We start from the raw sequence: 26,382 nt of genomic DNA, 5'->3' as shown, positions 1-26,382 counted from the left end.
TGAATTGTGTCTCATAAAAGCTTGGGTGCGAGTGTCCACCAGGAAAAATTCGATCGAAGTACAGGTAAACAATCAGAGAATGTCAACTGTTTCTTGTTTATTTTGAGAGAAAATGAAGTGTTTTACTTTATACTTGAATGAAATAGATTCATAATCATCCTTCGCCTAAATTTATTAACAGATTTTTCTCGAATTCAAGGACGATAATGTTATTATCAGCTGATTATAGAGGAGAAGTTTTGTCAGTGTCCGATGGGTACAAACGTCATATTGTGGAGCCTGCATGCATCACTTTTGCATCGGTAAATATATCTTTTTAAATAAAGATTTACCTGTTGTGTGTCACCTATACGATCACCTATTTTAGATCTATTTCCCAAAGATAAGATGTAAAATTATTATATTTTGCTATTTGAAGTATTTCGCTGCATTCAACATTAAACAAAATTCAAATCACTTCAATACAATAAACATACATGTGTAGAATTTCGGGCTTTATGGACCATGGATATCAGCCTGGATAGTTCAGTGGTTAGACACCTGACTAGTAATACACAGGTCCAGCACAATACCCCAATAAAGGTATATAGCTTGAATAAGCTATATAGCTTTATCAAAGTATCTAAAATACCTTGATCAAGGTATTTTATGTCATGAAAATTAAAAAAAATCTTTAAAAAAAATTAATTACTGAGAGTCGAGTTCTGAGTTGTTGTCAGTATATTCACCCATGCATGTTAAGTGCTCAAACATAAACAAATCAGTATAAAAATGTCATGTGAGGAGACGTTTTTTATGCTTTCTTTTTGATACCAGAGTGTTTTTCATGCACAAGTGGACACACTGACAAAAATTAAGAACTCAACTTTCAGTATTTAATTTTTAAAGAATTGTTTTGAATTTTCATTCCATAAAATACCTGGATCAAGGTATTTTAAATACCTTAATAAAGCTACATGTATATAGCTTTATCAAGCTATATACCTTTATCGGGGTATTGTGCTGGACCTGATACAGGGGTCCCGGGTTCGATTCCCGTTCCAGCCACAAGTTTTCTCTTGTATTTCTCCTTTCTTACTACATTTGGTGCTGTGCCATGTCCTGGAACTGATAGGTGAAAGACCTGCCAGGGATGAGCCGGGGTTGGGGTCTAAAGACCTTTAAGGAGGGAGGAATGTGGCGGTCAGCGGGGTTCGATTGCCGGTGGCCAGATAGCTCAGTTGGTAGAGCACCTGACCGGAGTTTCATGTGGCCTGGGTTCAAATCCCGGTCTGGTCCCCTGCATTTTCTCCTCTTTATTTATTCATCAATCTCATACAATTATATACATTATAACTTATTTATAGCAGAAGTACAAGGGAACCAGGCAGTAACAAAGATGAAAGATGCTGTTGTTGAAAGATCCAGTCAAGCACTAAACTGACTAAACTGACTTGAATGATCAGACTCCTTAAAGATGCAAATCAAATACAGGTATGATCAGATGCAGCAGAATAAGTTCTAGGACATATATATATGAAAACAGTGTGTAAAACAAATATTTTAAATCAATTTTTTTTATGAAAAGGCCTTTGACATTTTTTGGTATAAAAAGGACAATGTCATTCTGAAGAAGGTTAAGATTTGTATTAAATATCCAATAAATGGATATTTACCAGATTTATAACTCATTACACCTAAATTATTAGTAATGCATACTGGAACAACTGTGCAATAATTCGAATGAAATTTTACAGAAGTTTGCTAAATTACAGGTTTTTGTCAGCTTATCTGGAAATCTTAGGACATCACTGATTTGATCAAGAATTCATCCAGCGTGAAGACCAGCCATGTGCCTCACTTGTCATGACATTATTAAAGGTAAGTAACCCTATCAGCAAAGAATTGACAAGAAAATCTTTCAAAAGATTTTCATTTAAGATATTTATTCAATTGGTAGTTTAAATTCCGTGTAAGCGTAATTTTTAGCGAGGCATGATCAGCTAGGTTTCTGAAATTGCTAAAATTGAATATCACTGAAAATTAAATGTGTTTTAGGTGTAATAATTATGTTAATGAAAATAGTTATATACAAATATTATAAAGTTAGTAATATTTTAAAAATCGCTACAATTACTTCTCGATAAATAGAAAATACCAAATTTTAAGGACAAATTACTAAATTTGCATCATGATCTCACTAAAATTTCCACTTGTACAATATTTTAATTTCTGTAAAATGTTTTGTTACATTTCATAAAAACAAAAAATATATTTTTAAAATCAAAATCATTTTATTTCAGCATCTGACTGTGGGAAGATGGGATTTAAAACATGACATGGCTCTGTATTATTGCATCAAAGACCAATCCAGGTTAACGTATAAAGTGAAGTCAAGCATCATTTGGAGCCACGTGTACATATGTAACTGCCTAGGCGTCTTCACAATATGTCCTGTTATTTAGGAAATCACAGTGACCAGTTGTACCTATGATGTCGGACGAGATCCTGATAAAAACTTCTGTTGCACTCATCACTAACTGCAAAGAAATGAAATTTTTAAATGACTTGTATCAACACTCTTGTACTACATCTGGCTTGTATTTTCAGATCTTGTTAGCCTTTATTTTCCTTCAAACAAAATTTTATAAGTACTAACCTGCAGGTGTAAAATGTTTGAAACATTTTGCAGCAGTTGATTCACTTGATTGAGGTCACAATTCCACCGGCAAAGATTACATTGGGTATTTGTAGCTGAATGGTGCCAAATAAAACATTTTTCACAAGAACCTGGCAAATGTATTAGAGTGGAAGTGAGCATCTACACAAAAAATGAATACTTTCTCAAATATTAACAGTGATATATTATGCCTGTGTACATCCTTAATATATTAATATATAACTAATTACACAAGTAACTAGCAAATATACAATGTCAACATCCTTAATTTTTTTCTCAAGTTCATGTATAGTGTATCAAAATAAACATGCAATATTTGACTTGTTACTCTGAAATATTTTTAAAAAAATGTCATTCTTTGAAACAAGTGTGCGAACACTCTGCACAGTTAGCTATTTTTATGGAGAAGTTACATGTACCTACATGTATCGACATGCATTTTGAATCATAGGGATGTAATGTTAGGCACACCGAAGGAGAAAAGTAATTGTTAGCAAATATGTTTTTACCAATCAAATTTGATATTTAATAAGAAAGTATGTGCCAAACTTAACTAGTATTATGGTTCATTCAACTTAATTTATTTATCATTGTATGTGAGCTTTCCTGAATTTGATAAATAAATTAACTAGTAGGTTTGATAATGAAGATAAAAAAAGAGCAGCCCAAAATTTACTTGATACAAAGGAAAATAAATTCCATCATTAACTACTTGGAAGTTGTCACACTCTTCATGAGTATAAGAATTATGAGAAATACGTACTATACATAATGTAAACATATTACATTTAGCCATATATTTTATTTAGTGGAAAACATAGTCCGCCTATCCAAGTACATCACTAAATGTCTTGAATATGAATTTAATAACTAGCACATTCAGATATCTAATAGAATGATAACTTGTTGAAAATTGAATTTCCACCAAATATTATACACACCAAATGTAATACATTTTCAGTATGTATGCCTCATGAACAGAACAGATCTATACCGGTATATGGATGACACATTCAGTCGAAGTGTTGTCCCTTTTTCTGTATCTGCTGGATCCCTATAAAATATGATGACAAATGTAAATAAAATGTTCTATCGTTAAAGTATGAATGTCCTATGGACCCAGTCATTGCCTTTTTGGAGACAACATAAGATTTATCTATCTGACAAATGCCTTCATTAAAAATATTCCTATTTCTAATTCCTATTTTAAGAAAGAAAAAAAAGAAAGAGTATTCGGGAAGGGAGTCATAAGGCTATACAAGTTATATTGAAATTGAATATATATAGAGTAACATGAAAGAAGTAATATTGGACATTTTTATTTCTGGATAGAGTTACATAACAAGTAAATCTATTTATTTCTACTGTGATACAAGTATAATACATAGGCTTTAGCCCCCTTTTTATTGCAAATATATACATATAGCCTTTAGACATTGAAAATTGGTGTTTACCTTATTTTGTTGGTTAACCCCCCCCCCCCCCATTCTATGTACCCGTCCCGTGTGCTAAATAAATGAAACAAATTTGAGAAACCAATCGTTAGGGAACGTTTTTGTTTGGAAACACATTATTTCAGCATTAAAAATATTTTAATTTTCCTTTATGCTTTATAATGGTTGCCAACCACACTGCTTATCGTGACCCATACGGAATGGCTTATATGTACGTCGTTTAATAAAACAATAAAGCAGTTAAACGCTGTTTACCTGTATCAATCAATCCATTATATCCTCTTCTTTTCAATAATCAGGAAATAAAAGACGTGACAGGCTCTCCTAGTCCACCGCGAGGCTTAAAACTAAATGCCAAGCGGTAAATCATTGTCTCCAAGAACGCCAAGTACCCGGAAGTTAGAAAACGAAAGTGAAAGTTAACGAGACTTACAGACCCTATAGAGATCTTCACTTCAGATTTAATGAAAAATTCCTCTGTGTTGTCTTTTTGTTTTATACGCCGATTTAATATCCTGTATCTTGTATTTTCTGTGTTTTGTACATTGAAAACAGATAGGAATTTTACATGAATAAATTAATTACTTTTCATAAACTATGTTTTCAAAGGTCTCTAGTTTTCATTTGCCGTTATATTTCTCACGGAAAATCACAACATCATGATATATGCTTTTCAAATTAACTACTAATGTTTTTCTTTACAATGAAGAAACATGTCATTTCTACACGTTTTCGAGAAGTATTCTGTGCTCTGGTGACACTTTTTTCCACGAATCAAATCCGCAGAATTTCAATTTCTGCTTAATCTGAAGGTTTAAAATTACGCGGATTTCTTTGACTGCCACTAAATGTCTTACATTACATTAAGTATGCTTGGACAAATTTTGCGGAAAATTTGTGACCGTGTATATAGCTTTAATTAATTACACAAGGAAAAAGTAATTTTACAGTATGCAAAGCTTTATTAAACATATGGAGATAACGAACAGTATTAAGCTTAAAAGTCCATTAAAAAATACAAAACAGGAGCAGAGCAAAAGAATACATCTAAAACATCAGAGGTCTACGAAAGCCCAGAAGGCTCATTCGAGATTCAAGATTCGAAATACGAGATTCAAAATTCGAGATTCGAAATTCGAGTTTCGAGATTCAAGATCCAGATTAACCAATCAAAAGGCTCATTCGAGGTTCGAAATACGAGATTCGAAATTCGAGTTTCGAGTTTCGAGATTCAAGATCCAGATTAACCAATCAAAAGCGGGTTCAAGATTTGATTACTTCCCTTTATTATGATTTTACTATCAAGAAATCGTTTAATATATAAATAACAAATAGGCCATTCAATGAAATTACAATGCAAGAAAGAGTGTTATATATATTAGAAGGAAATTTAAATAATCATTGGATTTTTGATCAGCAAGATATACTTCAATTTATATTATGGCTTCTTAAATATTAAATAGAATACATATATCAGAAATATATATATTTTTGTATTGTACACTTTGTTTACCGGGTTGATGACATATAAATAAAGTTATGAATCTTTGTCAAGTGTCTAATAAAGATTAACAATAACTCCACCCCTACCCACCCCGCCTGCCTATTTTTCCAAACACTCTGAAAGACTTGAAAATGAAAGACGACGTAGTATTGATAAAAAGAAATCGCGTTCGTTTTCCTGATAGAGGAAATACATAAAAATTAAGTATTCAATTACTTATCTTCATCTAAGGCTTTGATTTCTTGAATTAATAAAAAATAGTAGATGAGTCTAAATTAGATGCAGAACTATATAGCGTTATGGTGTTATATTTTAGTCTCTAACCATAGCTTTATGACCAAAGACTAAAATATACTCTTATCAAACCTTATATAACGCTACAGTTTGATTCAGCAGTCAAGTCTCACTGCACAAGTGTACCCTTTATAATTGTAATGAAATATATACCATTAAATTATTGTGCAGTGAAGATACGACTCTTAACATTTCGTATCTAATTATAATCAAATGCAACATTCTCAATCAGCAACGATCTGATTGACTTGTTCCGAAAGTCAACGATAAGACCATATAATATTCCATAAATACGTATTTACTATTTTGTTAAATTAGAAAAATAAAATTGTATATGTATATTTCAAAATGTAATCCAAATTTTAATTTTATTTCGTTTTAATACATAAAGCATTTTTTCTTGCATTACCATTTTAGCAAATGATACATTTGTTATAAATATATTCAACAATTTCTTGACAATAAAAACGTAACAAAGGGAAGTAATCAAAAGTTGAAACCGCTTTTGATTGGTTAGTTTGGATCTTGAATTTCGAAACTCGAATTTTGAATCTCGAATTTCGAATCTCGTATTTCGAATCTCGAATGAGCCTTCTGGGCTTTCGTAGTGAGGTGGGATCAAGTACCACGGATGAGTGAGCATCCCCTGCTGACCGGTCACACCTGCTGTGTGCTCCTCATCACGACTCGAGATTTAAAACTTCCTCCATCCCGAAATCAACTTTTATTTACTTATCTATACATGTGTAAGATTAAACAAATTCTACTTTTATATAATGTACCATATGATTTTCTCTTATATATACTGTAAAAGTGAACAGCATGTAGATATGTGCAGAACACAGTTTTTATCTTGTACAATTGATGTAATTTATATCAGGTTGAACAAATAACTACTAGTAGTTACAAAGGTCCTTCAGATATTTCTGCTTTTGTATGAATGAGTTCATCATAGATCTCGTTTACTTCTTCGATTGCACACTGTGTTAGTAAAGAATGTGTACTGTCAAATATCTAATTTACTCTGATTTTTTATGTATTGTAGATAGTCCTGCCTCTCTATGTATCTGTATACACGCACTTTCTTTATCCCGTAGGATAATCCAACCCAGAGAAGATGAGTTTTGTCGTCATAACCCAGGCCCATTGGTCCGTTCATCACTTGTCTGTTTTTCCGTTGTGTCTGTATCAGTGACAGGAAGTGACCGTCCTTGTCAAGCATATGTATTGTGCTGGTGATAAAATCACACACCAGGATGTGTGACAGTGCGTCAGTACAGATTCCACATGGTGATAGTCTTGATCCTGATGGGTGTCCTCTGTAGGAGAAACGATGTCTACCTGTACTGTCTGTCACCACTACAGCGCTATGATAACCGCCAATATCAGACACAATAACATCTCCATTATTTTTCTCTGTGATATAGATTGGATGAGAATACAGTTTCTGGTCTGGTTTGTGATGCTGTATACTCTGTTTGTGTTGTCCTTTGTCATTATAGCTTGCTATTGTGACTGTTCTGTTGGACTGCATCCCGACCAGCAAATCGCCGTTGAGGTGGGAGGAGTAGATACACTGTGGTACCCATGGTTTTGTTTTCTTTATCAGTGTATTCTTTGTTCTGTTATCTTTAGAGAGTTTGATAATGTTACCATCACTGTCTATGTAAATAAGATCACCAGTAAGATTCACTGTGTGTTGTCCGTACATGCTATAAACATCTCTTAGCTGACGAAGTATGTCACCCTCAAGGTTAATCAAGATCAGATCTTTACTATCATTGATCCAGGCCTGGTTAGGTGTCACAAAGGAAATATGCGTGATATTATAGGCAATATTATATACTTCACCTGGCACATTGACAGTTCTGTGTAATACCGGTTTAGACATCAGTTTCAGCACACTTTCATTTCTTACTTGTCTTTTTCCTGTCTCTGTGATTTGGATTTCACCAAGAAAATCAGTCACGTCCTCTATGTTGATATCTTCATTGAGGCAGACCAGGGCGTAATGTGTGAGATTGAGAGTGTCCTTTAACTTTTGTATACAAGTTCTCTTTAGGAACATGAGGAATTTTAGCGGTCTGTTTGCTAACTGTTCAGATCTGAGTTCAAAGTTTTCTATGCTGGCAAGATGTATGGCTATTTTTCTCTTCTGTTGTTGTAAACTTTGAATAAATCTTTTGTGTCCGATTTTAACATCATACATGACAACGTCTATGAGGTTCCTTAGTTTCTGGGCTTTTTTTATCATATTTGACTGATTGTTGGAGATTTCTCCGTGAAAATTTTTTATATCAGATCTGATTCCTACCAGAAGACAACAGCTATTATAGAAAGTCTCACTTCTGATGTTGTGAAGGGTGTTTCTGTGTTCCTGACGATTGGTTTTGTATGCTGTTCCAAGGTCAAGTATTTGGTGATGTCTGTGTTCTGTACATTGGAAACATATAGGAAGTTTACAGGAATGGCAGTACTTTTCATACAACATGTCTGGATGTCTATCACAAGTCTCTTGTTTTGTAATGTGGTCAAATTTCTCTCGGTAGATCACAACATCATGGTAAATGGTATATAGATCAATGAAATGTTTCTCTTTACACTTAAGACACAGCTCATGTTTACATGTGTTGCAGTAGAATTCTGTGTCATCTTGACACTGGAAACACTGACGTACTCTACACTGGTCTCTAAATTCTAATGTGTCCATGGTGTAGAGGCTCATTCGGTACTAATAAAATCTGTTCAAATGAATTAATTACGTATTTAGCAATTATTTCAGATGCCAAAGCCTCTTAAAAGTACACAATCTGTTTTGCTTAAGAAAAGGTTAAAATTAATAATTTGGAAGAGAGAAAAATTATGTATCACGGTACACAATGCATGAATTTTTTCATGATCACGTGACTGTCAAATCAGTTTATCAAACTAGACTTAATACAAGAGGGGGGTTTACCAAGTTATTTAGTCTTAATAAAGATTAATTATCATATACCGATCATTGTCAGTCATACATTTATCAAAATTAAACAGAAGTTCATTTTCCAATATATTGTTTATCAGGATTCACTGTAAAATTTTAAATGAAATCACATAACTTACGATCAAAAGTTTATAAATCAATTGCAATTGAAAACACTGAACCTTGTATTTAAATTGAACGTAGATACCGATAACAGAAGAACAATGTGAATTGAAAAGTACGTAGACTGTATATATTAGCAAAGGGGTATAAATGAAGAGTATGAAGGTAACGAACAGTATACGATATCAAAGTCCATAAAAAAGTATAAAATAGGAGCAAAGCAAACACGGACTTCCGAAACATCAGAGGCGGGATCAGGTGCCATTGAGAGGGAGCATCTCTTTCCGACCAGTAACAACCGCCGTGTGCTCCTTGTCATTGTCGGGGAATATGGTTTGACGTGATAATTATATTATTTTATTAACTGCAATAAAATATCAATGTTACCTTGGAAAATTTAATTTAAATGGTAGCATTTTCTTATTTTCACAAAGGAATCTATGTATCTTAAATAAAAAATTCTCTTCAAAAACAAAAAGACTTTGATTATTCATAGGGTAATTGAAACCTCGAAAAAACTAAAAAATATAGGTTTTGTTTCAATTCATGCGACATGATCGGGAATAAACGTTTTTTTTATCTGAAGACCGATAGGGCAATAGTTTTTCATAAACAATACAAGTACCCTAAGAAGTACATTTAAATGTTCCCGCCATTATTGTTTGGGAATAGTTTTGACCATAAAAGAGGTTCAATGATTTATGTGGGAATTTTAAGAACCTTTCTCTGGCGAAAAAAGTGTTATTTGTCTGTCATCACTAGAAACATAAATTGTATCTCCTTGTGATTTGACATGTATACAGAATTGTATCTCCTTATGATTTGACATGTATACAGAATTGTAGCTCTGTGTGATTTGACGTGTATACAGAATTGTAGCTCTGTGTTATTTAACATGTATACAGAATTGTAGCTCTGTGTGATTTGACGTGTATACAGAATTTTAGCTCTGTGTGATTTGACATACTGAAATTCTTCATTATATTGTAAATAATTTACCTTGGTTCACCCTTCCGGTAATTTGTTTAATAATTCTATGGGGAGCCACTTAATTCCTTTAGTTCCCATAGTCACATAGCAGTCCTGTGGGGAGCCCCTCGTTTTACTTTAAATAGTAAGGTTAAAGGTAGTACCCGGGAAAAACAACAGCCGATAGACGTGTTCGTCTAGTGCTACCAGGGGCCCTGTCCATTGAAAACCACATGGGTCTTTTGCTTATTTTCTTGCCTTAAAGTCTCTCTACAGAATATTACAGAGTGGGTAAACTGTTGGGTACTGAAATTCTTTATTAGGGAGCTGCCATCTCCATGTTATGGTGTGTGACAGAGACAGAAGCGTGTGGGAGGACTATGGCGGCCCATACGACACATCTCTAAAACTAGTTCTGTGAGTTATATTACCGGGCGGTGACCCACGTTGAACATTTCATTATCTGATTTAAAGTCATTATATGAACGACACATTTTGAAAGTTTGTGAATTATTATTGTGAATTTAGAAATAACTATGAATATTTAGTTACATTGAAAGAGATTTCAAAGTGTTGAGCCTGTCGTCGGACCACTGTATTTGGAACCTGAGAGGAACCTAGTGTGCCACTCAGCCCTTTTTCAATAAACATTGTTCCGTGCAGGCATACTAAATGGAAACTAGAAAAATCTATTCTGAAAGGATTCCCGCACTTACGGAAGGACCTTGGCAAACGGGAACAATTCATACCAAGGGACATGCGCACTTACTGACGTGGAACAGGACCAACTAACAAAGACATTTTCAATTAATATTATTTTTGTACATTTTTCGGTTAATTCTTTTTTGTTTGAATTCCTGTTTATCAAATTTTAATTTTGTTCTTTAAATTAATTATTAAATTTTGTTAAAATTTTAAAGTTCTTCTTTTGATTTTTGAATGTTCATCAAGGTGTATAACACACACCCTCACAACATGTATACAGAATTGTAGCTGTGTGTGATTTCACATGTATACAGAATTGTAGCTTTGTGTGATTTGACTTGTATACATACACATTCGTAGCTCTTTGTGATTTGACGTGTATACAGAATTGTAGCTCTGTGTGATTTGACATGTATACAGAATTGTAGCTCTGTGAGATTTGACATGTATACAGAATTGTAGCTCTGTGTGTTTTGACATGTATACAGAATTGTAGGTCTTTGTGATTTGACATGTAAACAGAATTGTAGCTCCGTGTGATTTGACGTGTATACAGAATTGTAGCTCTATGTGATTTGAAATGTGTACAGAATTGTAGCTCTGTGTGATTTGACATGTATACAGAATAGTAGCTCTGTATGATTTGACATGTGTACAGCATTGTACCTCAGTGTGATTTAACATGTATACAGAATAGTAGCTCTGTGTGATTTGAAATGTGTACAGAATTGTAGCTCTGTGTGATTTGACATGTATACAGAATAGTAGCTCTGTATGATTTGACATGTGTACAGCATTGTACCTCAGTGTGATTTGACATGTATACAGAATAGTAGTTCTGTATGATACGACATGTGTACAGAATTGTAGCTCTGTGTGATTTGACATGTATACAGAATTGTAGTTCTGTGTGATTTGACATGTACATTCACGTGAAAAAAAGGATGTCAATATTTTCACAAGATGGCCGCCATAGTTTTTGTTTCCTACTTGAATAAAAAAATGATGCACTTACCTTATTTCTTCGTATTTTGACTTAATATTTTGTGATGAAGCCTTTGGATGCAATCACTTTCCGACATCGTTTCGGTAGACTGGAGTAGAGAGACCTGAGGTAAGTTTTTGATAGATTGTTCCAAGCATATTGTAGTTCGCGTTTCAAGTCGTCGATGGTAAGGATGTGGAAAATCTGACGTTTAACATGATTTTTCAAAACAAGCCAGACATTTTCAATTGGGTTTAAATCAGGGGATTGCGGGGGCCAAAAAATGGTAGAATGCCATTCCTATGTTTCCAGTCTTCTGTCTATCGTGAGCGATGAACAGGGCAATTGTCATCCATGAAATGCCAGGGTGAATTTGCAAAATATTTTACTATCAAGGGCCATAAATGTTCATCTAACACACTAATGTACTTCTGCGAGTTCATATTACCATCAACAAATGCCAGTAATCCAGCTCCATGGTATGTTATTGTCCCCCACACCATTAACTTCGAGCAGCGTTAGGGCCCTTGTCCAAGATACCCCAGGCAATAGCCCCTCCATTTCTCCGATGGTTTCTTCCAATCTTAACTTTACCATCTGGCTTTACAACTATCGTCATCTCATCACTAAAAATAACATTCTTCCATTGTTGGTCAACTTTCGAAGTTAATTTTCCCCTACAATACTGAAGTCGTTTCTTCCTGTTCACTTCACGGTTCCCCAATTTTTTTGCCACAGTCCTTCTCCAGTATTGCTGACGATGAAGTTGGCGCTGAATAGTTCTCTTAGATACAAAATTTGGCACTGACCTGTTGTATTCAGCGGTTATTTCCGTTAAAGTTTTTCTTCTGTCTTTTTTTACGATTCTAGAGAGAGCCATGTGGTCGCGAACTGTCATGGATGGGGGTCGTCCACTTCGAGGTTTATTTTCAACGTCAACCCACTCACGAAATCGCTTTAAGAATCGACAAATTGTCGAGGAATTCAAATTTAGTAATTCAGTCACTTTAACCGCTTTTAATCCACTTTCTATTAAGGATATTACGGTCTTCTTTTCATCAATAGAAAGTTCTCGCCCCCTTCGTCCCATGCTTGTTGTTTACATTGACAATGGAAAAATAGCAGAAGTTGTGACTACTTCCGGTTTACAAAGTCATTACATAATATATGGCAGTTTAATGGTGACACAAATAAGTCAAAATTCGTGAGTGAAAATTATTTTTTATTGGAAAAAAAATCATTGATTTAATTTATTTACGGCGGCCATCTTGAACAAAAAGACATACTTTTGGCACGTGAGTGTATACAGAATAGTAGCTCTGTATGATTTGACATGTGTACAGAATTGTAGCTCTGTGTGATTTGACATGTATACAGAATAGTAGCTCTGTGTGATTTGACGTTTATACAGAATTGTAGCTCTGTGTGTTGTGACATGTATACAGAATAGTAGCTCTGTATGATTTGACATGTGTTCAGAATAGTAGCTCTGTATGATACAACATGTGTACAGAATTGTACCTCTGTGTGATTTGACATGTATACAGAATAGTAGCTTTGTGTGATTTGACATGTATACAGAAAAGTAGCTCTGTATGATACAACATGTGTACAGAATTGTAGCTCTCTATGATACAACATGTGTACAAAATTGTATCTCTGTGTGATTTGACATGTATACAGAACCATACAGAAGATAATGAACACTTTTTTATGGATTGTCCAGCATATAATATTCAAAGAAATAAAGTAAGAAAAAAACTTAAATGAGCTTGATGTACCTTTTGATCTAAAAATTCTTTTAAAAGGGAGTTCGGAGTATTCGTTCCAAACGAACCTCAATATTATAAAAAAAAATGTACATGAATATATCAAGTTAACAAAACGTTTTTAATCAAATTTTCTTTTTTGATATGTACTCTTGTCACTTTATACATATTTATATTTATTATACTTATTTTGATCTGGATCTGTGCGAGTCAGGGTGTGGTTGTGTGTGTGAGTGAGGGTGTGTGTGTGAGTATGTTAGAATGCGTATGTGAGCACTCATATCATAATATGAATTGTAATTATTTACTCTGTTCATTGTATTGTTACCATGACCTGTTATATAGAGAGGGTATTTATAAGCTTAAGCCTGTTGCCCAATCTATTCAGTTTACTGAATAAATATTGTTTAAATCGAATATAACTGTATAACCACTAGATCAGGATTTAGTCGTACAAGGATAATATATTAATGTAAATAATAATGGATTGGAATATAACTTTATAACCACTAGATCAGGATTTAGTGATATATGGATAATATATTAATGTAAATAATAATGGAATGTAACTTAATTACAACTACATCAGGATTAAGTGATATAAGGATAATATATTAATGTAAATAATTATAACTGAATGCAACTTTATAACCACTAGATCAGGATTTAGTGATAAAAGGATAATATATTAATGTAAAAATAATGAAAAGCAACTGTAAAACCACTAGACGAGGACTTAGTGATATAAGGATAATATATTAATGAAATTAATTATAAATGACTGGAAGTTTATAACAACTAAATCGGGATTTAGTGATATAAGGATAATATATTAATGTAAAAAATAATGGAATGTAACTTTATAACCACTAGATCAGAATCCTTCCTTAAGAATCATGCACTGGTGATTTGCTATGAATTAAATAAAGAGTGCGTCGTGCAATATTTAATAATTAATCATCATTTGACAAAATCGTTCATGGTAGCCCAGTTGGTAAAGCTCTCGCTTCGTGATCGGGGGTCGTGAGTTCGTATCTCGCCGCGACTCACCTAGTCGTTAAAATTGGTAGCAACTGTTCCTTCGCCATGCGCTCGGCACTTTAAAGTAAAAGTTGCGGGTCCTTTGGATGAGACCTTAAAAACCGAGGCCCCGAGTCAGCGGCAGGTGTTGGCACGATAAAAATCCATCACTGCTCAATGGCCCTGAATGCCTAGTAAAGGTCAAAATTTGAAGCCCTTCACCGGCATAGGATGACGTCTCAATATGAGTGAAAAATTCTCGAGAGGGACGTTAAACATACACTATACAACTAATCAATCAATCATTTGACAAATGTTTGTTTTATTTTTGTGACTGGTAATGATGTGACAATTCCAAAGACTTGTGGTATAGATCCGAATGTAATATATTAATGTAAATAATAATGGAATGTACCTTTTAACCACTAGATCAGGACCCTTCCTTAAGAATCATACACTCGCGATTTGTTATAAATTAAATAAAGAGTGTGTCGTACGATATTCAATAATCAATTCTTCATCATTTGACAAACGTCTGTTTTATTATTGTGACTAGTAATTTTTTGAAAATCACAAAGACATGTCGCATAGACTTATCTTTTGAAGTGCGCGAAATAAAATGAAGGGCATGTATAAAGATATACACTAGAGAGATATTGAAATTTTATCATCGTGGAGATAAAGGAAATATTCCTTATGAAACTCCGGGGCTGTCTTATATGTAGATTTAACTATATATTCTGTGTTTCATTCATTATATGCGGTACAATTTTATGCTATGAAGTAGTTTTTACATTACATCGCGTACATCTTCCATTAGATGCAGGACTTCTTCCACTATATGATGTAGTTATGTAATTATATTATTCAAGGAATGAAGCTCATTTCAATTTATGTTATACGATATAATATTACGTGGGACAGTTTACGTTTGAAACACCGCTAAGGGGTTTATAAAAAGAGCAAACTGACCCAAGTTTTGTTATATCGTATGATATAAGTTGAAATAAGCTTCATTCCTTATAATTTGATTTCAGTGCAGACAATAAGAATATTTTCCCCTAGATTAAAGCTTCATATTGATTAAATTTAAATGTAACGACAAGCGGGGTAATACGTTTGAGACGTAGGTGCAAGTTGTGTTACACAAAATGGATAAAATCTTTTTTTTCCAATCAAATGACGTGTTATAAGTAAAGTGAAGTTCTATTAATATCAAATAAAGTGCTTTCAACATTGAATGGGGTCGTACTAATATTATTAATTTATTGAGTCGGTTGATTGAATAAATCTGTTTGTTTGTAGATTTTCTATGATAGATCACAGCTTGTTATCTTTACCTTTTTCAGTAAATGTAGAGTTGAAAACTCGTAAGTTTTAATGCTATGTATTTAAATTAAATTTTGTTATTTCAATATGTCTTCAAGTTCCTTTAATATTTGTGTTTTAAATCTGCATATATGTATCCATATCTAATTTACACCAATTCTCAAAGAAGTCGTTGTAATGATCTTATAATGTTTTGGTGAAGACTGAAAAGAAAAGACTTCAGGGAATACTAAACAGAACTCGATCTGTCTTTATTTGAAGGATTAACTATTTTAATCAAGTATTTATGAAGTGCACATGGGGTGTATGGAGAATCTAAACGGGGCAGCAATTTAAGACATGTATTTTGTTAACAAAAGCTTTAGCGGACTTTATTCTACACAGCACCGTTAAGAAAAGGGAATATGTATATATATACATATGCATAGGTAATTTCGCCACAGATGATCCACATATGCATGTTAATAAATCATCAGGTGTAGATACAATCGGTCCACGTTTATTAAAACTTACTGCACCAATAATACATAAACCTGTAACCCATATAATGAATGCTAGTATTACTACAGGTATTTTCCCGAAAAGTTTTAAACTTGCCAAAGTTACACCTATCTATAAAAAGGGAAACAAGCTAGATCCAAATAATTACAGACTCATTTCTATTTTACCGACATTATCAAAAATTATAGAAAAACATGTGGCCAAATATGTACGATTACTATTTTCAGAATTTGATCTTTTAATAGAATCTCAATCGGGTTTCAGAGAATTGCACTCATGTCAAACAGCCCTTACAAACATTACAGATAAATGGTTATATGAAATGGACCAAGGCAAACTTGTTGGTACTGTCTTTCTCGACTTCAGTAAGGCTTTTGACTTAGTAAATCATGAAATTCTTCTTAAAAAGCTGGAGTGTTATAATTTTAATGAAATAACTTTACACTGGTTTCGATCATATTTAAGTGACAGACTTAAAAGTGTCCATCTGTCTAACAAAAAATCATCTTATCAGCAAGTCACAGCGGAAGTTCCACAGGGGTCTATACTAGGACCTCTTTTGTTTTTACTGTACATTAATGATCTTCCACTTTATATCAAAAATTCAAACATAGATTTGTTTGCCGATGATGCCACTTTACATGTCCCTGGCAAAGATCCACAATCTATAGTAAATTCATTATCAATGGATATTGCTTGTATAGAAAAATGGTGCACTCAAAATCAAATGATACTTAATGCCTCAAAAACTAAATGCATGTTAATAGGGACTCATCAGAAGAGATCAAAATTCTTTGACCATGATTTTCCTTTATACGTTTCGAACCAGAAATTAGACAATGTAACATATGAAAAAATTCTTGGGGTATATTTAGATAATTCTTTACAATACAATGTACACATCGACCATGTATGTAAAACTCTGTCACGTAAAATTTCTGCACTCCGTAGAATTAAAAAATATCTTCCCCTTCAAACACGCAAGTTGTTTTATAATGCTTACATCATGCCTACCATTGATTACTGCCTAACAATTTGGGGAAATACATCCAGATCAAATCTTGACAGAGTTCATAAACTTCAAAAACGTGCTGCAAGGTATATTTTAGATGCGCCCCCGGATGCACCCTCACGACCCCTTTTTGATGAACTTGATTGGCTTACTGTTTATGAACAGCTTACTGTAAATAAATATGTATTGTTATATAAATCCCTCTTTAATTATTGTCCTACTTATTTACATGAAATGTTTCAATTTCAAATTAATAACCAATATACTCTTCGATCTGAATCCAATGTTGATTTGTGTGTGCCAATTCATAAATGTAAACTTTTTGAAAATTCCTTCCAGTACTCTGGTGCCATTTTATGGAACGCTTTACCGGTGCACATAAAAATGTCACCAACACTTAATACTTTCAAGAGACAAGTAAAACAATATGTAAAACAATGTCAGATTAATTTGTGATTCATGTTTATTTGTATTTGTATATTAAAGTATATATTTATAATATGTCTGTATGTGTATAACTATGTATCTTCACATTGTTAATTGTCAGAAGGCCCTGGGGAAGAATAGTGGTTGCACTAATCAGGTTACCTTCTTTAAATAAAGTATTATTATTATTATTATTATTATTATTGTTCTTTGTATGAGGATCATGATTGGATTATATGAGAATCATTTGTACATATACAGTCACAAGAGAATTGTATGTGGCAAATCATATGAATACACACATGTAAATCATGTGAAGTAATATACTTCTATCCTTTTAATCATATAATTACATATTATATTGATCAGTGGCAAGGTTGCCTTATACGAGAGGTGATAAAAAAGTTCGCAAACTATCTCTATATCTACAGAAACCAATTCAGAGTAGAATAAAATTCGGTACACACATAGCCATACACAAGTTCCATAAATAGCATATGTTGAATAAAGTTTTACTCCTTGTTTGTGACGTCACAATATGAAAATGACGTCACTATTTAGGTCACTTGTCACGAAAAATGGTTGTCTCAGTCGAACGCGTTCAACAAACGACTGTACAATTTATTGTAATATCTTAAAAATCCTTCTACAGTATCATATAATAATTTGTTCACAGCTTATTGAGATAAACGAGTTCCTATAAATTCAATTAATGATTGGATTAATCGTTTTAGTGAAGAAAGGCTGATGGTTAAAAATAATGCTTGTCATCTTGCCCAATGAAAGCAAGTTTGAAAAGATATGTATTTTCAATCATGCAATTTTCTAACAAATACCTCAAATAAGCACTTTGACAAATAGTTGAATATTTGAACAATGATATAAGAATTAAATACCTGAGATATCGATTACTTTAGATTTTAAACATAATAGATATGATAAAAAGGATGCACCCATTCTCTATCCAACTTGAATAAAGGTCTCTCCTGAAACAGAAGATTTGTGCTTTAATGATCGCCATGCTTATTTTTGGAAAGGATGTTATTATCCACCCATTATGTTACCGAGATATGACCATTTCTGACAAATGAACTGTTATTGTCATTTAAAAACTTAACTCACATGAAAAGAGATATAAAACCCGGAAAAATCTTTTAACTTTTGTGACAGAACGTTACGGAAGGGGTCACGTGACCGCTAATATCACGTGATTATTGCATGCGCAGAACGGATGTTGATGTGCATTAAAATCGGGGAGGATTAATTTAAAATATAATCAACATTAAAACCAAATATTGTTTCTTGTAAAGATTTATTCAATTAGTTTGTGAACTTTTTGATCACCCCTCGTACACACATACATTTTTTTTTTAATTCTGAAACTTACCTTAGTTTTAGAGCATACCTTCAGTCCTCCTTCCAAAAGCGTATGAAGTGTGTCATTATACAACGTAAAAACATGTTATCTTTTTCTATCACTAAACTGCACATCAATTTATCTATCTCCGACTTTATCTAAAATACGAGGGCTAACCGTTTGTATTGCAAGTACATATATCTATTTGTATCATAAAATAAGTAACTATGATGTCCTCATGAATAATTTTGGAGAATGTTTTTAACCTTTTTTTTATAATTAATAATCTTTCATTTAACTATAAAGAAGAGAAAATTTCATATTGTTTGAAATCTTACTTTGTGGTGGCGTTTACGTGAAATACTAAAATTTTGCGGTACCAGTATTCTAGCAATGAAATTCGCAACTGAATCACTAAACATTTTAATTAGGACAGGATATATGGACACTTTTTAAAAAAAATCTCTCATTCTGTCTGTGACATAGCAATAGATATACAGAATACAGTTATATATATTTTTACATTACAAACGATGAATAAAATGTTCACCATAACTTAGTCTAACAATTCTTCTGAAGTAAAGCTGTCATATGCCTACTATGGGTCCTGTGGTTAATCTTAACTCAGCTAACATAAACTTACATTTAAACACCAACTTTGTCCTAAAGGCATAATTACAGTAGAAACATTTCTCCTTTTAACCTTTTCCATCTTATTCAAAATATTTTAAATTTAATTGTGTATTGATTGTAAATCTATTCACCATCTAAAGGATTTAACCTATAAAATATACACTTAGATCGTGTAATAATCATGAATTTTTTTTAAATCCCCATTTTTTGAATTGTTTTTGATTATTAAATGACAGTTGTTTAACTTTTATTTGCTGGTATGTAACGTTTGTTTGGAATTTGTTTAAAATTAATGTCAATTTTAATTGTTTTTTTACGTTTCATAAGATTAGTGGGTTTTCAAGTTAATCAAACACCGTCTTTCAAAGGAATATTTTTAATTCTACATCACAAACGTTAAGCTACTGTGTTACGCAATATAAATTGATAGTAAGATTTCCCAATAAGAAATTGTTAGCTCAAAAGGAGATGCCACTTTATGTACCTCACTGGTATTAGGATCCGCCACGATATATATTGGCAAAATCATTGACATACGGCCCCCAGCCCCCAGTTTCCTATGGCCATGAATTGTCCTTGCGCTAAGGCCTTTTATATTGTATCAGTGTGTTTAATTCAATCATGAAGAGATTAGCGCATCCGAATCTCATGGCTAGCGAGGATGGTTTAATTGGAAATTGTGATAACTGATAAACTCTATTTGTTAAAATTTAAATTATTATCTGCTTATTATCTCAAATACAAGTATTGTGCATGAATGTTGATAAAAGGTACATTCTTAGTCAAGCAAGTATGATACACACTGACAATATTCCACTTCAATGTGCCAAGATCTCATGAGTCGTGACTGAAGCCAAAACCTGTGCCATGAATTTAACATCTATAAACATAATAAAGGACTGGATTCATATTATTTCAAATTTGAGGGGGTATCAAATTTTGTCAAATCTATTTTCATAACATTACTAATAAAATTCTAAAAGGCTTTGTAAATCATTTGATACGTTGTCTGAATAACCATAATGGCTATATTAATACCATTACACACAGAGTTTATTTTGAGGATAACTGGGGAATCCCTTCTTTTTTAACATGCTACGAGGGTTGTCCCGTAAAATTGTGGACAAAGCGTTTTCCTCGAAGAATAATGGACGAAGCAAGCTGGAATTTTCAGTGAATGTTTATTTATCATATTTAAGTTAATTATGATGTTTTGGATAAAATATACTCAAAAATATATATTTTATATTGCTTGAATGTGTACAAGTTAAAAGCCTATGGCGCACGGTCAAAAAATGAAAGATTTATAAGCGAATAAAGGAGTATTGATTTGAAACAAAAGATTGAAATAAATAAGATTAGGGTAAAAATAATTCATATTCAATTCTACAATTCATTTTGTTGTCTTCTTAATATTTTCAATGCATTTGGTCAATTATTGACAGTTTCCTGAGCATTTGAAATGGGAAAGTGGTAAACACAACACACGAAAAATTATGCCGTTTGGTGACGTTACGGCGGAGAACAGTTCGCTATGATTTAGATGGAGTAATAACGCCGTATAAAACTCTAAATGAATACAGAAGAATTAAAAAATCCCCCAAAATTGCCAAACCTTTATTTTATAAAAAATATGGGAGTTTTTTGAGTAAAGACTTTCTTGATCGAGTCCCGAGGTAGTACAAGGCATACAGACAAACTATAACTGTAATAGCTAAAGACGCTGTCAATTTTGACCGCGTAAATATAAGATTGTCTATTAGTTTAACCATGTTGGAATATTGTCCGTTTCATGCTAATAAATCATCAAAAGATTGTACATTTGTGCCAGATTGGTTCCTCAATTGTTTATGAAGACTTAAGTATGTGCTTCAATGAAATTTCGAAATTTAAGTTGGGCTTATCCAACTTCATTTTAAGTGCAAAGATGAAACTTGAGGTACCTGTCGCTGTTTTAGGCACTTTGACTTCATCATCCGTGCTCCGTAAGGCGATACAATACATAATATTAAATCTCATTATTCGTTTATTTATGCATATATCTATTAGATATTTGCTATATTGTATGTACAAAGTATGTACTGTATGTTTGAAAATATGTACTATGGAGTAGTGAAAATTCAGAACACAGTGATGATTATTGTTCATGCGAGACAACTTGTCCATGATTTTACGGGACAACCCTCGTATATGTATCTACTGAAAATAATTGGGGAGGTGGCATGTCAGTATTAAATATACAAGTGTATTTATCCCAAATTTTGAAATGGATGGATATGAAGATAACGAACAGTATCCAATCTCAAAATCCACAAAACAATACAAAATAGGAGGAGAGCAAACACACATCTCCGAAACAACAGAGGTGGGATCAGATGTCATGGAGGAGCGAGCTTCCCTGCTGACCGGTCACATCTTGTCATGACCAGGAGTAATGGAAAATTACGTTGTCAATTCAGAGTATAAATAATTGAATAACAATTGGTATGAAAAACGTCCGTCACCTCTGGGGTTCTGGAGGGGTTTTGCTAAAACGAGGAACGGAAAATTGAACGGAAAACATTACATTATTGAAAATCAAATCACACAAGAATTCTATCATAAACAATATATATTTTATACATTCAGTCCTTCATTTTTTTTAAATATACGTTGATTGAGTCAAGTTCAGTCCCTTATTCACGAAATGTTATCTGGTGGACGTCAGATAAATTATGTGGCGACAGCCAAATATTATGTAGCGGCCGCTAGATATTATGTAGTAATCGCCAGATAAATATATGGCGGCCACCAGATAATTTTATTGGCTGCCGCCATATATCAAGTGGAGGCCGCGAAATAATTATTTGGCGACCGCCAGTTAAAATATTTTTCGTACGTGGAACCAACTGGGCTTCCGTAGAATCAGCCTGATTTTAAATACATGTAAATTCCCGTTTATCAATTAAAGAAAAATCAAGCTTGCAAAAATATCAGAAATATGAATATGATTGTTGAAAAATTGAAGTAACTCAATACTCATGATACATAATGTATTTTGTTCCCCCAAATTTCCAAATAATAAGTGGCGGACGCCACATTTTTATCTGGCGGACGCCAGATATATAATTTACGGTCGCCGAATAAAATATTTTTCGTACGTGGCACCAACGGCCTTCCTATCTGAGAATATTCAATTTTTATGTCAAAATAAAGCCCAAACCGTATCTACATGTACTTCTGTACCGTTTAAAAACAGATTATTTGTCTTTGTTCTATCATGAGAAAAGTCTGGCAAGGATCAAGTATAGAAGATAAGTAATTATTCAAGATGACGCCCTAATTAAGTTATCCTCTTTTTAGTATTGAAAGACGATAAACTTTTATTATTAAAGTTTTAGTGAGAGAAAATTTATACATGTATGTTTGGATTTTCTGAATATCACAGATCTTACTGTGTCAACAAGTTTTTTACAGTGTTGTTCGCATAAAATTAGAATCTTGATTGTGTCGCAGAAAATTTAACTGTGTCATGATTAACAAAGTAGAACAGCTCATGGAGTACTCAAAAAGACATTTTTTATATATTTTCGGGCATTCAAAAACGTAGAAGCTATCTAGCAATATATAGGTCACAATTGTAAAAGTTGAGGGGTGAATTTTATTTTATTTTCCCAATTTCGTTGAAATCAGGCTTTTAAAAATATTTTTCATGAGTTTAAAACTTCCTCCATCCAGATCCTTCGCGGTAGCACAGTTGGTAGAGCGCTAGCTTCGTGATCGGGAGATCGTGAGTTCGTATCTCTGCCCCGACTTACCTAGTCGTTAAAATTGGTAGCAACTGTTCCTTCGCCATGCGCTAGGCACTTTGAAGTGAAAGTTGCGGGTCTTTCGGATAAGACCTTAAAAACCGAGGCCCTGTGTCAGCGGCAGGCGTTGGCACGATAAAGATCCCTCACAGCTCAATGGCCCTGAGTGCCGAGTAAAGGTCAAAATTTGAAGCCCTTTCACCTGCATACGGTGACGTCTCCATATGAGTGAAAAATTCTCGAGAGGGACGTTAAACAATATACAATCAATCAATCAATCCTCCATCTCGAAATCAACTTTTATTTACTTTTCTATACATGTATCAGATGAAACAAATGACATTTAAGTATATGTCACCATATGATTTTCAGCTATGTATGCCGTAAAAACGAGCAGCATTTACATGTGTTTATCAGGTACTAGTAAAGTTATTGTTGCATTTCATATCAGGTTGTATAAGTAACTACGTAGTTATCAAAGTCTTTAAGATACTTCTGTTTTTGTTTGAATGTGTTTTTCATAATTATAATTCACTTGTCCGATTGCCCTGTCAGTATAGAATTTGTACTGTCATATATCTATTTTAATCTGACTCGTTATATATTGTTGATAGTCCCGTCTCTCTATGTATCTGCATACACACACTTTCTTTTACTCGTAGTGTAATCCAACCCAGAGAAAATGAGTTTTGTCGTCATAACTCAGGCCCATTGGTCCGTCTGTCCCTTGTGGTCCTGTCAGTATCCCTGACAGGAAATAACCGTCCCAGTCAAGCATATGTATTGTGTTAGTGTACACACCACAAACCAAGATGTGTGAAAGCGCGTCAGCACTAATTCCTCGTGGATCTAGTCGTGATCCTGATGGAGGACCTGTGTAGAAGAAGCGATGTCTTCCTCCACTCTCTATCACCACTAGAGCATGAATGAGAAAGTCGGACACAATAACATCTCCATTGCGGTTTTCTGTGATGTAGATAGGATCACTAAAGAGTTTCTGACCTGTGTTGTCATGCTTTATAATCTGTTTGGGTTGTCTTTTGTCATTATAACGTACTATTATGCTTGTGCTGTAGTAATACATCCCGACCAGCAAATCGCCGTTGAGGCGGGAGTAGTAGATACATTGTGGTACCCATCGTTCTGTTTTCTTTATCAGTGTAGAATTTGTTCTGTTATCTTTAGAGAGTTTGATAATATTACCACCCCTGTCTATGAAAATAAGATCACCAGTAAGATTCACTGTGTGTTGTCCCCATTCATTAATTACATCTGTCAGATGATGTAATTTGTCAACCTCCGTGTTTATCAAGATCAGATTTCTACCATCACTGATCCAGGCCTGGTCTGGTGTCACACAGCAAAAATGATAAACTAGTATTTCACCTAGCACAGTGCCTGTGTAACACAGGTGAAGACATCAGTTTCAGCAGATTTTCATTTCTTACTTGTCTTTTTCCTGTCTCTATAATTTGAATTTCACCCAGAAAATCAGTCACATCCTCTGTGTTGCTTACTTCATTCAGGCAGACCAGGGTGTATTGTGTGAGGTTGAAAGTGTTCTTTAACATGTGTGCACGAGTTCTCTTCAGGAATATGAGGAATTTTAGCGATTTGCTTGCCAAATGTTCATATCTGTGTTCAAAGGTTTCTATGCTGGCAAGATGTATGTTTATTTTTCTCCGCTGCTGTTGTAAACTTTGAATTAATTTTTTGCATCTGATTTTAACATCACAAATGACAGCGTCAATTAGGTTTCTTAGTTTTTGGGCTTTTATTAACATCTTTGGCTGATTGTTGGAGATTTTTGTGTGACATTTTTGTATATCAGATCTGATTTCTGCCAGAACACAACAGTTGTTATAGAGAGTCTCACTTCTGATGTTGTGGACGATTTCTCTGTCTTTTTGACGGTTTGTTATATATGCTGTTCGAAAGTCCAGCATTACGTGTTTTATGTGTTCTTTACATTGAAAACAGATAAGCATATCACATGACTTGCAGAACATTTTATAGATTTTGTCTTCATGTCTCATACAAGTCTCTTCTTTTGTAATGTATTCATATTTCTCACGGTAAATCACAACATCGTGGTGCTTGGTTTCGAGATCAATAACATGTTTCTCTTTACACTCTAGACAGAACTCATGTCTACACGTGTTACAGTAGAATTCTGTGTCAACCTGACACTGAGAACATTGCCGAACTTTACACGGTGTGTTGTATTCTAGTGTATTCATGATTTAAAGGATTTAGTTAATATGTTCACAATTTGCTGTAAATAATTAAAATCAATTTTATCAATCACACATCTTGCCAGGTCAGACATCATGCATGGAAAATTTAAAAAAAAAAAAGATTAACTTAAGAACAGATGATGCGTTCCCAAATAATATACAACATTTTTCAAGATTTTGTCATTTAGGTGTTGTTACTTTAATAAGTTTACTCACAAAAAATGGAAGTACCTTACTAGGTTTTGTGCAAGATAGCAAAGAGTAGAGTTTCTTATATAACCTTATGGGGAAATATCAAATCTTACAAAACCAACTTTTTTGCTTTTGTTTAAATGATGAGAAACTGGTTTAGAACTCAGCTTGTTATTGAAATTTTGAATATTTTTCATACAACAAAAATTAAATTAAACAGAGATTTGAAAAACGTATCGTCTGACCTTAATAAAACTTCATTTGTGCAAAATCTTGAAATAAATTAATCTATATCTAGGTTGTGTGTTTTTAATATTCATATAGGTCACCTTCGATTTGCACAATTATAATTTACCAGTATTGATTTTTGTATGAGGGCAACATAAGTTTTGATAGACCCAAGGACAAAGAAATGTTTGCCCATTCGGCCGAAGGCAGCAATTGAATTTTTAAATAATTAAAT

The 26,382-nt window shown here is 33.4% G+C and overlaps 2 protein-coding genes and 1 long non-coding RNA gene across 3 annotated transcripts; 1 reads left to right on the top strand and 2 right to left on the bottom strand.

Annotated features, from left to right (window-relative positions):
- Positions 1–211: 211 nt before the first annotated feature.
- On the top strand, positions 212–1,827 carry LOC134244149 (uncharacterized). The gene is made up of 3 exons (XR_009987170.1): positions 212–302; positions 1,347–1,473; positions 1,755–1,827. It is a non-coding gene; the product is annotated as an uncharacterized LOC134244149 (long non-coding RNA).
- Positions 1,828–6,917: 5,090 nt separating this feature from the next.
- Positions 6,918–8,636, bottom strand: LOC134244148 (uncharacterized). Its single transcript, XM_062726420.1, has one exon. It carries the CDS (start codon positions 8,634–8,636, stop codon positions 6,918–6,920), a length of 1,719 nt encoding a protein of 572 aa, XP_062582404.1.
- A 15,269-nt stretch (positions 8,637–23,905) lies between these two features.
- LOC134244147 (uncharacterized) lies at positions 23,906–25,730 on the bottom strand. Its single transcript, XM_062726419.1, has 2 exons — positions 24,974–25,730; positions 23,906–24,888 (listed from the first exon to the last, which is right to left on the bottom strand). Exons 1-2 carry the CDS (start codon positions 25,728–25,730, stop codon positions 24,143–24,145), a joined length of 1,503 nt encoding a protein of 500 aa, XP_062582403.1. The 3' UTR covers positions 23,906–24,142.
- Positions 25,731–26,382: the final 652 nt, after the last annotated feature.

Source organism: Saccostrea cucullata, unplaced genomic scaffold (assembly GCF_032062105.1).
Source record: "Saccostrea cucullata isolate Sc308-1 unplaced genomic scaffold, CSIRO_AGI_Scuc_v1 ctg2468, whole genome shotgun sequence".
NCBI lineage: Eukaryota > Metazoa > Mollusca > Bivalvia > Ostreida > Ostreidae > Saccostrea > Saccostrea cuccullata.
The sequence above is the reverse complement of the archived record's forward strand: the minus strand, read 5'-3'. Positions and strand labels throughout refer to the sequence as shown.

Coding starts and splice junctions, on each gene's coding strand:
- LOC134244148 (XM_062726420.1), bottom strand. CDS start 8,636: ATGAGCCTCTACACCATGGACACATTAGAATTTAGAGACCAGTGTAGA.
- LOC134244147 (XM_062726419.1), bottom strand. CDS start 25,730: ATGAATACACTAGAATACAACACACCGTGTAAAGTTCGGCAATGTTCT. Junction 24,889..24,973: donor GGATGTGACTGATTTTCTGG/GTGAAATTCAAA, acceptor TGTGTTACACAG/GCACTGTGCTAGGTGAAATA.